This window comes from Pezoporus occidentalis, unplaced genomic scaffold (assembly GCF_034315485.1).
Source record: "Pezoporus occidentalis ecotype Australia unplaced genomic scaffold, CSIRO_AGI_Poc_V1 ctg147, whole genome shotgun sequence".
In the NCBI taxonomy this organism is placed as follows: domain Eukaryota; kingdom Metazoa; phylum Chordata; class Aves; order Psittaciformes; family Psittacidae; genus Pezoporus; species Pezoporus occidentalis.
The window spans coordinates 115,327-128,168 of record NW_026913284.1 but is presented as its reverse complement, the minus strand read 5'-3'; the positions used below and the strand labels follow the sequence as shown (position 1 = coordinate 128,168).

At 40.5% G+C, this 12,842-nt stretch overlaps 1 protein-coding gene across 3 annotated transcripts; it reads right to left on the bottom strand.

The window, feature by feature from the left end:
* Window positions 1-277: 277 nt before the first annotated feature.
* On the bottom strand, window positions 278-10,648 carry ZNF518A (zinc finger protein 518A). 3 transcript variants are annotated; one of them, XM_062610351.1, is made up of 3 exons: window positions 10,491-10,648; window positions 8,378-8,493; window positions 278-5,952 (listed from the first exon to the last, which is right to left on the bottom strand). In XM_062610351.1, exon 3 carries the CDS (start codon window positions 5,832-5,834, stop codon window positions 1,176-1,178), a length of 4,659 nt encoding a protein of 1,552 aa, XP_062466335.1. In that variant the 5' UTR covers window positions 5,835-5,952; window positions 8,378-8,493; window positions 10,491-10,648; the 3' UTR covers window positions 278-1,175. The 3 variants fall into 3 exon arrangements, with proteins under 3 accessions (XP_062466335.1, XP_062466336.1, XP_062466337.1); XM_062610352.1 differs by lacking the exon at window positions 10,491-10,648 and adding an exon at window positions 9,732-9,926; XM_062610353.1 differs by lacking the exon at window positions 8,378-8,493.
* Window positions 10,649-12,842: the final 2,194 nt, after the last annotated feature.

Sequence of the window (12,842 nt, the reverse complement as noted above, 5' to 3'; positions counted from 1 at the left end):
TGGTAGTAAGTCAATCTTCACTTTCATCTTGTAGAAACAGTCACAGGGAACTATCCCTAGGCTTGCACACAACCTAAACCTCAGAGATTTAAATAGCAGAAAATACTATTTAGTCATTATGGGAACAAATTACAACCAGCTAGAATAAAACTGCAATGCAGTTAGAGGTCTAAAATGGTGCTTTGCACTTCACCATATCCTGGCCTTCCTGTAGTTTGTGGCAGACATGGTACAAAGGTATTTTCTACAAATGCTCACAGTCATAATCTGTAAACACAAGTTATAACAAATTTAATAGTGACAGAGTCAATACAGATTAGGAATGTTCACCATTCTTAAACACCATATACATTATGAATATATATACTGTATCTTTTCAACTGAATCCATTCTCAGGCTCACCATATTACCACAATCGTAACATTTTATTAATTTATATGAAAAATACTTCACTAAGAAAGTAGACAAACTGCACAGAAATAGTACAAGTGTCATGTGCATAGCTTAAAGCATTCACATATGGCTTTGTTTAAATGAAACTATTGGGGAAATGGGCCTATATAGACCTATGGTTACACAACTGACATAATGTAAACTGCTTCACATCTTTTAGGCACTTGCTAACAATAGTGTTCAATCCCTGAAAAGCAAAATCAAAAGTTAACAAGTGAAAATAACAAAAATCCCAGGATAACAGCTGTGTGTAGTTGAGAAGATTTTAAAAATTGTTTTTAGTAGTGCATGCACAGAATTGAAAAACTGGGGGGAGGGGCAATTTCTGTGCAAGAATTATAACAAATAACTGAAAGGTATAAAAATATTTACATGTTTAGATTTTTTTAAATATATACAGAATAAAAGCCCTGAAAACTCATTCTATAGAATAAAAATATAGGACATGATAGTAGTAACAAAAAATAATATATTTTTATGGAATTGTATTTGCAGTTAGTTACAAGTTATCTAAACCACAAATCTCCTTGATCTGTCTCAAAGCTTGATGGCTACAGAGAATCTGCTCTTCCTTTTAAAAAACAAGCACTCTGCATCTTTTCTAAACCTCAGTTACAATACTGAAATACAAAACAAAATTACTTATGTATCCTAGTTCAGTTGATTCTCTTTGAAAAAAAATCTGTAATGTATGATATTTAGATTTTCTTCACTGGTCATCATTACATTAATGAATTCCAGTCTCGAGTAGCCTCCATCAAATGCCTCTGTCCATGTCCTACCCAATTATCCTGATTGTCAAATATTCTACCACAAAACCAGCAGCTAAACTTAGCTTTCAAGGTATTATCAGAGGTAGTTTTTACAATCTGGTAATTGTTTTTGCTAGTCTTTTTCAGTGTCAATTTTAAGACAAACCTTTCTTTTACAGGGCTAATAGGTTTTATTGTCCTGTGCCTCTTTTGAGAAAGATCATCAGTAGTTCTGTCCAAAGGATTGCAGAAAGCTGGCTGCAAAAGCGCTTCAATAGTTCTTTTTGACAATGAAACCTTAAGAACATGTCCCTTAAATTTAGCAACGGTTTTCATTACATTTACAACTTCAGGAACATCTGCATCAGGATGGTTAAGCACAACAACTGGTTGATTTCTCCGGGGGCATTTTACAAGCTGTTTAGAGTTAAAAGGAAGTAATTTCAAAGTCCTCACAGTTTCTTTTGATGCCCTCAGTTTGTAAGGGACACCTGATTCACTAATAACTTCCGCCTGATTCTTTTCTTTACGCTTTCTGTGCAACATTATTTTCTTTCTTGGAGGTTCTGGGCAATTATCCTTACTTTTCCGTTTGAAATTCTTTTTTCTTTGCACACCCACAGTTTTGGAACTTTTAGACCCAGTTTGTTTTAAATGAGGTTTTACTTTTGCAGTTCTGTTTCGGGTGCTCCATGTGGACTTCTGACTACCAAAGTTATTCCTGTTGTTAGCAGTACTCTCAATAGAACCATTTTGCAACCATGTCCCTGCAGACTTAGTAGAACAAACAGGTTCTACAGGAGGTACACAACATGCTGGATTACAGCTTGCCAAATAGGCATCTGCTGGCATTAACCTACCCGGTAAGATTAAGGCATCATTAGAAGTAAGATTAGTTTGTTTCTGTGCTAGTGCAGGAGTAAGGGACTGCAAGTTATCCAAAGGCAGTGAGGGCACTGAGTTGCTAACTGACTGAGTTGTACCAGCCAGTGTATCTGAAGTCTTAATTTTCAGAAAAAGCTTTTGTTGCATGGCTCCAGTTTTCTTTGGTTGACAATTTTGATAATGAGCATTGTCCTGAAAAACACTATGTTTATGAACTACAGGCTTGTTTGGTGTCACACATTTCAGAAGAACTGCCTGCTGTACATCAGGCAAAAGTGCATAAACATGTTGTTTCTGTTTAATTTCCTGTTGGTTTACTGACTCCAAGGAACAGTTGACAGCATCCTGATGCTCTGGTAACACCTTCACAGAAGAAATTCCTCTCAGAGTCGACTCTGATGAGTCTGTAATTACAAGAGGTCCTTTGAATGGCATGCTACTGAACGAGTCATTTGCTGTACTACATGCTCTCCCATTACAGGAGCTTCTCATGCTTCTGAAACTGTCATTTTTCGCCTCCACTTTTGAAGCTGGCATGGTTATTTTACCATATTCTCCAGATGCAACTCTCCCTAAAACCTGAGAACTATCACTAGGTACATTTGCAACTGTTCCAATTGCCCTGCTAAAAGTCAAAATCATTCCAGGTCCCTTATTTAAAACAAAAGATGCTGGAACACCTTTAGTCACATGCCCATCTGACGGACTGGTTGATGGAAGAGATTTTCCTGAAACCACCCGTAGTCCAGGCTGGTTAGCAAGGTGCAAAGGAACAAAAAATCTTGATGAAGGGGACTGAACTAAAAGGGGTTTCTTCTGCTCCTGAAGAACTGGTGACAAGCTGCGAGGATTTGGGGTTGTAGACAGTATTTTATCTTTTCCTAATTGCTGTGTTACAACTGTATCTGTAGGAGTCTTTAGCAATGTACCAGCACCTGGAGTTCTGGGTAATTTATCCATTCCCTGTGAAGCATATGATGTCCTGGGTGTCTGTTTTTCTCTCCCACAATGGGTACCTTCATTTGTGCTACATCTTGTGTTCAACTCTCTCTTACATAAATGAAAGTCTACATTAGGAGGGGGCCTCTGAAAAACACATGAAGTTGCAGAGCTTTTTAAATGCATAAAGGTTTTATTCCCTGTCTCATGACCAGAAAGCAGCTTGTCAGAATGAAGTTTTATGCAGTTATTTGATTTGCTGTGGGATTCTTGCTGAGTAGTTGCTTTCACTTTTAAAACATCTTGAAGTAACTGGTTTATTTCAGGCGATAAATAATTAGCTGCCTGTTCACTCTGCAGTGAGAAAACAGATGTGATTTTAGGCATTAAGACCGAGTTAACACAATCAGAGGCATTTTCTTGGAATTTTTCAGCTACATTCTCAAAGCCTTGATGGTTGCTAGCGTCCAAATACTGCTGGCCATTATGTTCGCTCTCCATAAAACACTCGCTGTCAACAACACATTTAGACTGGTTTTTAGAAGACACAGAGTTATTCTTAGTGTTTATGTGCCCATAAGTTTTATTAATATTTGATTGGATTGATACAGCTTTCTCTGGTTTTAAGACGCTCACTGACTCTGAATATGAAGACGCAGATTTACTTCTACTCTCCTGAAAAGGAAGCGTTTTGCTATATATAAATTCTTTGTACCTGTCTTCTGCTGACATCCAAATGCTACATGGATCATCTGAAGTGTCCATTTTGGAATAGTTGTGAAAAGATAGCAATCTTTCATTAGAAGAATCCACTGAATTTGAGTAATAGAGATTGTTAGTTCCATTACTATTATTCAGGCCACCATTTTGTATTTTCAGGTTAGGAAAGAAGGGCATTTTCATAGGGTCATAGTGAAGCATATTTGTAATAGGGGGTGGCAATACCTGAGGGTGATTTGGAGGATTATAGCTTCCCCATGAGATATTACTTCGAGTTCCAACTTTTGTCACCTCACCACATGGAGGTACAGTTGAGCCCAGCTTCATTGGCAAATAATTCATACTTTTTCCTACAGCTACATTAGAAGGTGCTACAGCTTCAGAAACACTCCTATCATACAATAAGGAGTTACTTTGTTTTCCCACTTTTGCTTTTCCCGAATGAGAAGTAGAACAAGAAAATGGAGGGGGGGCTACTGGGTGAAGAGAACTGTTCTTTAAGGTTGACTGATCAGTTACATGTGGTACAGCACCTGAAGACAAGCCACAGGGATCAGCAGTCTGTAGCAAAGGAGTTGTAGATCCATCTTTAACAGGATCAGCTTTCTGACCCAACAAATGTACATTTTGCTTATTCGTAGGTAACAACTTTATAACAATATGTTGTTTTCCATCTACCATTTTAAATCCCATAAATTTAGCACTGTAATTTGCTGGAACAGATATTTTATTGTTTTTTACCATCAGTACTGTTGGCCCATGAACAGCATTTTTCAATAATCCCAGGCCGTAACTTGTTCCATCACCTGCTTTATTATGTTGTGCAGTAGTAGCAGAGAGCATTCCACCCGTGAAATTATGCTTTCCTGTATACATAATTTGATCTTTTTGTTCATTTGTTTCCACACTTCTCATACATTGGTTCAGCTCCTCATCTTTTGTTTGTGTTTTATTCACACTTGTTAGCACTTGTGCATTGTTTTCTCCAATTTTGTCACTTTCACTGTTTATTTCTTTCCGTCTCCAGAGTGGTTTTTTTGATGCTCCCATTTTATACCTTCTTAACACAAGCTTCAGTCCTTCTGGAGTCTTCACTATTTTTTTTTCACATTTCTCCTTTTCCAGTTTTTCTTTTGCATATAAGTGGTCTCTGTGCAAAGCTATGATGTGTTTTAAAAGACAATCTTTCCGAGGTGTCCTGTAACTGCAATATTGACAACCAAATGGAAACATTCTGGTATGACCAAGATGATGTTCCTGGAACTCCTCTTTTGTAAAGCTTATGTGATGACATTCTCCACATTTATATGGAATCTCATTATGTCTATGAATGTGCTGAACAAATGTGCCCACATCCCGGGTAGAAAACCCACATTTTTCACATTGGAAGTGACCATTTGCACAATGCTTTGATTTGAAGTGTTTTGTCAAATCTAACAAAGTGTAAATACGCTCATCATTACAGAGCTCACATTTTACTAAAGTGCTACGATGGGTGAGCCTATGCTGTTTAAGTGACTGGAAGTCATTGGCCGAGAAGTTACACATCTCACAAGGATACAAAGGCAACTCGCCATAGTGTAACAGCTGAAAATGTTTGTGCAGATCATTTGGGCTGTATCTGATGTTATCCTTGCACTTCGTACAAGTGAAATTCAGTATTTTTGCTGCAGTTTTCAATCCTTCTTCAAATGGCACTTCTGGTTTATTTTGCAAGTGGTTTCCCTCTGAACAACTGGGACTGCTTCCATTTATTTTCTCTAGACTTAGGGACTTTCTTGCAGTTTGCTGCTTACACTGAAAGAGTCTTCTAAATCTATCAACTTCATGTTTCAGTAATACTTCATTTGGAATGTTCACCTTGGGTAAATCAATTTTCACATTTTTTAGTTCATAAGCAACACTGACATCTAAAATTGCTGGTTGAGTTACCATACTTAAAGGATCATTCACCAAATGATCCTTTTTTTTCAAAGGATCTGTTTTTCCCAAAGTAGTATCTGTAGAAAAATTCTTCGCAGCATTAGGTTTTAACAAAATAATTTGCTTTTTATCACAAAGAAACTGTTCCTTTTCAGATGGCATGATTTTAGGTTTTCCTTTTCTTTAAATGATTTCTTGAGATTAGACTTAGTTCCTGCAGCAAAAAAGACTACTGTGCCGAGTTACTCTCAAGGTTCTAGAACTTCCCCATTTCATTCTCCTGAAATTAGAAAACAAAGTATTACTTTTTAAACTAATGCAATTAGAATGCCCATTACAATTCATTAGTAAATACATGCCAATCTTGGAAGTTGTTGATTTTTGTAATAGCATTTGAGATAAAAAAGGATGAGGCAAAAAAGAGACATTACACTGTAACCTACGTTTGTGTTTGGAGTGGGGTTGTTTATTGGTTTGTTGCTTGGAGAGTGTCCACAAAATATACATAAATCTTGAAAAAACAAGCTTTAAAGAACAACATCTACTGAAAGATTAAAACACTGAAATTGTAGGTCATCAAATTTGGGGTTTCTCCCACACCACGACATCCTGTAAGCTTAAGAAATCACAAAAGCTGCTTTTTAAAAATTAAGCTAGCATTTATTACTTATTCAGGATCTCAAGCAAATATAAATACTGTACCTCCTCTGCGACATGGACCACTAACTGAACCTAGATGAAATACTAAAAACAAGCCAAATTCAGCAGGAGCTGATATTTTTATTACTCATGTTTGCTATTTTATTGTGTTTAATAAGAAAAAAAAACAATCTGACAAAATATCTACTTCACTAATGTGACATTATCAACACCAGGAAACCCACCACACTCTTCTACAATAAATTTTCCACATGCCTACCTTTAGTATCACATGAGTCTGAGGTGGTAACCAGATACACGTTAACTCTTGTTTCTCACCATATGTTCCTGGGTATAGGTTAATCTTTTCAGAACAAGCGCATGGCTGACAACAGTACTCCTCTACGGATTAAGAGGCTCAAGTAAGTATGGTCAGTATTACTGTCTTGCTACAGACTTAATGTCAGTGCTTCCATAACAGGCTACACTAATAATTTATAGCAGCTCAAGTCTATGCTTAAACAACACTCCCACATGTCAACATAAAATCAACAGAAATGGAATAGCAGTGAAAATAACTTGGATTTTGAAAAGTGACACTGAAAAGGAAGAACTCTTTCTATACTACTACATAACACTTTACACTAAAAAGCTTTTCCATAGTAGAAATCAGTGTCACTTTCTCCTTTATAGCAAGTTAGTAAAGTATTAGCTGAAATCTGATCAGCAGCTGTCTACTATCCTCCTGCCCACCCTGAAGCAACACAGACTGGGAACTCATTAGATCATCCTATTGACATTCAAACTGAAAAAATTACCATATCCTCTCCCTCATTGTGATGAGGTGCAAGAGTTGCTTCTGGAGCTCCAGGCCATCATAAGCACCACCACTAAAGTCTTCCAAATATTTTCACATAGTCCTGTGAGAAGGAAGTATCTAACACTAGACATGTAAACACCGGACAAAGAAAATGGAGACTGAATAGGCCTTGTTCATGTGTCACACAGCAAGAAAAGCATGTTCCTTTTATGCTTTACTGCATTCCTTTGGAAAATATATTAGCATTTCTGCACAAGTCAAAACAGATTTTGACATTTTATACAGACTCCAATATCAAATACATTCAGTTAACTCCTTCAGCAAAATGGTGGACTCCCCAGCACTGGATTCAGCTGGGCAGGGTGCTGGGCCATCTAGTTTGTACCATGCTTTGCCAAGAAAGGTTGGACCACATGATTCCTAAGGTCCCTTCCAATCTAGTATTCTCTGATTCGATGATGATTCTATGAACTGTGTGCTCCAGCTATGAGACATGCAAGACATCTGACATTCAACCCTGGCCCCAGAAAACTAAGCAATCAAAACAAACCAACACCACCACAAACCACAGACACATAAACGCACACACTCACTCCTTGGGAATCTTTCCAAGCTAAAACACTTCAGAAGGGCACAACTCTATGTTATATTCCATTTTCACCAAAAATACTATATTGTAACACGTTCTCTTGTCAACAGCAAATCTCTTATTTGAACAGGAGCAAGCTGAATCCCCACATAACAGAATAAGTAACTAGAATCTGTTTGCTTGAAGAACTTCTTCAATACAGATGCAACGCATGAATATTACAGGTTGCATGATGCAATACATCACAGAACCATAGAATTTAAGGTAGCTGTCTATCATGCAGGTTAAAATGTCATAATGTTAAATACTGAAACCTAAAATATGTATGCAGTTAACACTATAAAAAACAGAAGTGGATCAAGTGTTAGAGTGAACAAGCCTCAGACTTTTAACATGAGGCCAATGTGGTCCAACTGGACAATATTTCACTAAACCATTTATGTTTGGCAACGAGTCTCAGTTGGGTATATTCAAATCTGATTAGAGATCTCCTTTAACCACGCAATATATCTCTATTATTACTGGGTAGCTTGCAACTATCAACAAGCACCTGCAGCACAATAAATTAAAATAGTTAATAGAAACAAACAACTAGCAAAAAAAAAAAAATCATAGGAATCTTTAAATGTACATTATCAAAGAAGAAACCAAACTTACACATTAAGAAAAGACTTCAATTCTTCAGCCTTTTTAACATTTTTCCACATACATAGAAGAGGTAAATATGTAAGGCTCAGAAAAGGCCACAGTCGGGAGAAATACTGAAAAAAGGTCTGGAAACAAAAGGAAATAATAAGCTGAAAAATAGAAATCCTTTGCATTTTTATAGTATGCACATTTTTAATACACTGAAGACAGAAAAACTGTAAATACATGTTATGTTCTCTCCCAGAGGACTCCACCAAAAACAATAAAGAGTCTAAATTAATGGGTAGGATTAAAAATCACTAGAAAACTCCTATTTTAACCTTAGCTTTGTCACTACATCTCAGGCATTCATAACTGGTAGGCATAAACATATGATAACTTAAAACCAAGACAGAAAGTAGTAACTGGTACCTCAAAATGGTACTTGGACTCAAAGTAACACTTAACTAAAAATTGTAATAACTTCTATAGCAAAGACCTAATTATAATTTTCTAGAAAGTTCTGCAGAAATTTGGGAGATAGAATGTTACATCAAAATAAATATTTGAAAAGAGTAAGCAGATTACAAAGCAGACAAGGTGAATACAAACCCTGGAAATACACAAGCATGCACCACAGTTAAAACTCAAAAGAGTTAACACACACAAAAAACAACAAAAAAATAAAACACAAAAGACAGACCAAAACACTAAGCACAAGCATACATAACCACTCGAGGCTCTAAGCCTTAATTTTCTTCCCCAAAAGTGCTCCAGTATGTCCAATATGTTTAAAAAAAGTACACATGGAGGAAAAAGGTTTTGCTATATACTTTAGTGAGAAATGATAGATAGGAGTAAGACACTCTTAAGTTAGTTACCTTTTACTTCTTTTTTTTTTCCTCACTTAGAACAGGGGAAAAAAAACAAAACAAAACAAACAAAAAAAAAATTAATTCCATAGACATGCCCAGGCAGGCAGCATTTTGGAAATTTCTATAAAAATTGTCTACACTTATTTAATTTTTACTAAAAAAAAGCAAACAAGCCAAACCAAACTATGCTAAATTATTACCCATGCTCGTCTCATCCTACGTGTCTGCAAATCTAGAGTGGTTTGCATCTCTACAAAGCCACGGACACATGCAGGAACTTACAGAACTCGATTGTCAGAAACCCACAGAGCCGGCGCTTCTGGCGCTCAGATAGAATATCTGACGCAGCAAAACGCTGCTTTTGTAAAAATAAAACATAAAGTAAAAACAAAGTACCAGATCCCTCTCAAAGCTAACGAACACAGGCACCCGTGCCATACAGACAACTTGCCATTTACAAGGACGGCAGCTCAAGGCTTCAGTGACTCACGGTCACTGCTACAACCTACCTACAGACAGCCGCTTCCTCAAGCCCACACCTGCGATGCCGAGCGCGCTGGCCGGCTACCCAAAGGGGGCTCCCGGCCCCGCCGCTAACGAGCCCCGTCCCACAGGCGCTGCCGGGTCTTGCCGAGGGGCCGGACCAGAGAGCGGCCTGTGCCCCCGTCCCCCGCGATGTGGAAGCAGGGAAGAGCAGGGACAAAAAGCGAAACGGCCGGTGACGCCTGAACGGCGGGGAGCCCCCGGGGCTGCCACCGCCTCAGGGCGGTGTCGCAGGCTCCAGCCGACCTCGCCGGCAGCACCAGGCACTCCCCAAAATTTAGGGTGGGGGCGAGCGGGGCGCCTGCCCTCCCCAACTGCTCCGCAGAATGCACCCGGCTCCTCGGGCAGCGGCTGCCCGTCGCGGGTCGCCCACAGGGCGCCGGGGGGGCCGCAACACCTCGCCCGTCCGCCCGTAGCCCGGCGGAGAAATACGGCACCACAGGCAGCCCGGCGCCGGGCACGAGGCACTGTCACCCACTCCCCGCCGCGGCCGGGCGCTGCCCGCCGTCCCCGGCCGCCGCCCCGCCGGACCCAGCCGCCCCACGAACTTGCGACGCGGCGGGCACGGACTACTTAACAGCTCAGCGCTACCACGGGGCGACTTCCTGCCCCGCCGCGGGTGGCTCTTCTTGCCGCTCCTCTTGGCCGCAGCTGGCTTCGGGCCCCCCGCTCCCGCACCCCGCGGAAATCCCCCTTCCCCAGCCGGCGCCGCTTGGCAGAGTTACCTCGCCCCTCGCCACAGGCCGTCGAGTCGCTGTTGGCGGCCATAACAGCTCCCATCCGGGGACTGTGGGGCTGCGAGCCCAGCAGCAGGGCGGCCGCGGCGGAGGGATATGCCTTCACCTGGGGAGACGGACGGCGGCCGACGAGGTCCAGGGCAGGGGAGTGCTCGGGTTGGGAGGAGGGCAGGGCGGGCCCGGCCCGGCCCGGCCCGGCCCAGGGGTAGCGAGGCGGCGGTGCGTGGAAGACTCCGCAGCCGCCTCGGTTCTTTTTCTCCTTCTCCTCCTTGCGCCACTTGGATGTGGTCGCGGGGCTGCGGGTGGGAGGAGGGCACGATGCTGGGCCGAGGCCTCCCGCCCCCCTTCCCCGGGGCTGCCACGGCCTGACGCTGGCTAAGGCCTATTGCCCGGCGAAGAGCCTTCCGCCGGGCCGGGGCCACATGGCAGGGCCACAGGTACAGCGTCGCCGCATCCGCCATCGATGACTTTCAATGGGTTTGTGCTTCCACCGCCCCCCGGTGCGTGTGCTCCAATGGCCATTAATGGCGCTGTCAGGGGTAGCTGATGGCCCATCGTAGAACATAGGTCCTCGCCTAGGGGGTTGTGGTCCTGAAACTGATGAGCTGCATAGATGCAACATGCAGGGCTATCTGTGAAAGATGGCAGCAATTAAAGCGTTCAGAACATTACACATGGATTACATTGGTTCATGGGTTTTCACAGGCTCAAAACAAGAGCTGAAAATCACTACAATTAAATTCTTGCGTTGTTAAAGTATCAAATACGAATTGCTGCTTCGAGGGATAAACTGAGCTTGTTAGTAGTAGTGTACTCTTCACATTTGGGCCAAGTTTCAATGCACGTGGAAGATCACTGAAAGTAAGATTGCCAAAGAGTATGAAGGCATATGAGAAGTAGAAAATACAAATGTACTGTGGCCAAAAATAAGGGACAAACGTCCATAACAGAGATAGACTATAAAGAGGAATTGTGAATGAAGAGATCACTGAAAGGGAAAGCCTCTCTCCACTTACGAAATAGCATTCAATAATCAAAGGCAAAGAGTAGAAAGATTTACGTTTCCAAAGGAAAAGGCTTAAACTAACTCATGAACAATTTAACTGATTCAGCTAACTTTTTTTCCCAGAAACCTTGTTACATCTTAAAGTTGCAACAAAGTTTAAAAGCCAGACTTTTTACGCAGTTTAAAGAGAGACCAAGGAGGGCTGTTGCTGCCTTTTGAGAGTGTGTGTCCTTGTCATAGGGATCCATTAAACACAAGCATATTTTTAATTCCTTGTTCAAACTGACATCTCTTATTTCTCTTGTGTCCTGCACTGTAAAAGAAATTTAATAGAAGTCATTTTGGGATGGGTTCTTTGGCCCTAAAGAATATTTTCAGGAAAAGAATTATATCATCGGTAGTTTTGCTACACCCAAATGAAAACATCTGTGCCAAAAGCAAGCAGAGAAATGTACTGGTTTGCACGCAAATCTTCAAATTCTCCTGGCTTCAAATTCATTATGTTTTCTAAATGGTCAGAAGTGGAGATTGTACATACATACCCATAGTGTTTTGGAGAATCTGAAAACTAACTGCAACTGAAGACCAAAAAAAAAAAGGAGAAACGGCATATCTGGCTGCAGCCCTGAAGTCAGTAAAGATAACAGAACATAGTTAGCCATGAAAATCTTCAGTCTGACAAGCAGCTAGAGTATCAGATTTGTGTTAGAATGCTGGTGTTCCTAACCTGAAATTAAAATCTACATCATCTTGTCACCTATTCATCACAACAAATTTGTGTATAAAGATAGAAACAAATACTTTATCCATATTTTTTACCATATTGTAATGCAAATTTAGAACACATATGGATACCAATCACAACAGAGAAAAAGAAAACCTGTGAGATAACACCAGGAGAAAGAAAAAAGAAAGGCTAACGTCTAATTTATCATGTACATTGAGATTCTTTGTAGCATAGCAGAAATCCAAAAGGATGATGTCAGAACACAGTACTAACAATAAATTTGTATTAGGATTAAGATTTGTAAAAAAAAATGTGTCAATCCCATGAAAAAATGACAATGTGCAAATCCACCAGAAAGGCTGACATTGTGTAGTAGCCTCTCCAAAAATTCATTAAACAGCTCTTTAGGCATGAGAGTCAGCATCCACAAAAATTCTCCCCAAAATGTCTAAGAGCCTACAGTCTTCCCATTTTGCAGTACTAGGAACCCCTTATGAACTCTGCTGCCTCAAAGATCTTTTTGAATCCACACACCCTCCACTGAACAGAGGACCAATGAATGCAACAACTGCCATCCTACCATGCTCAGAGTAGAAACTCAAAGCCG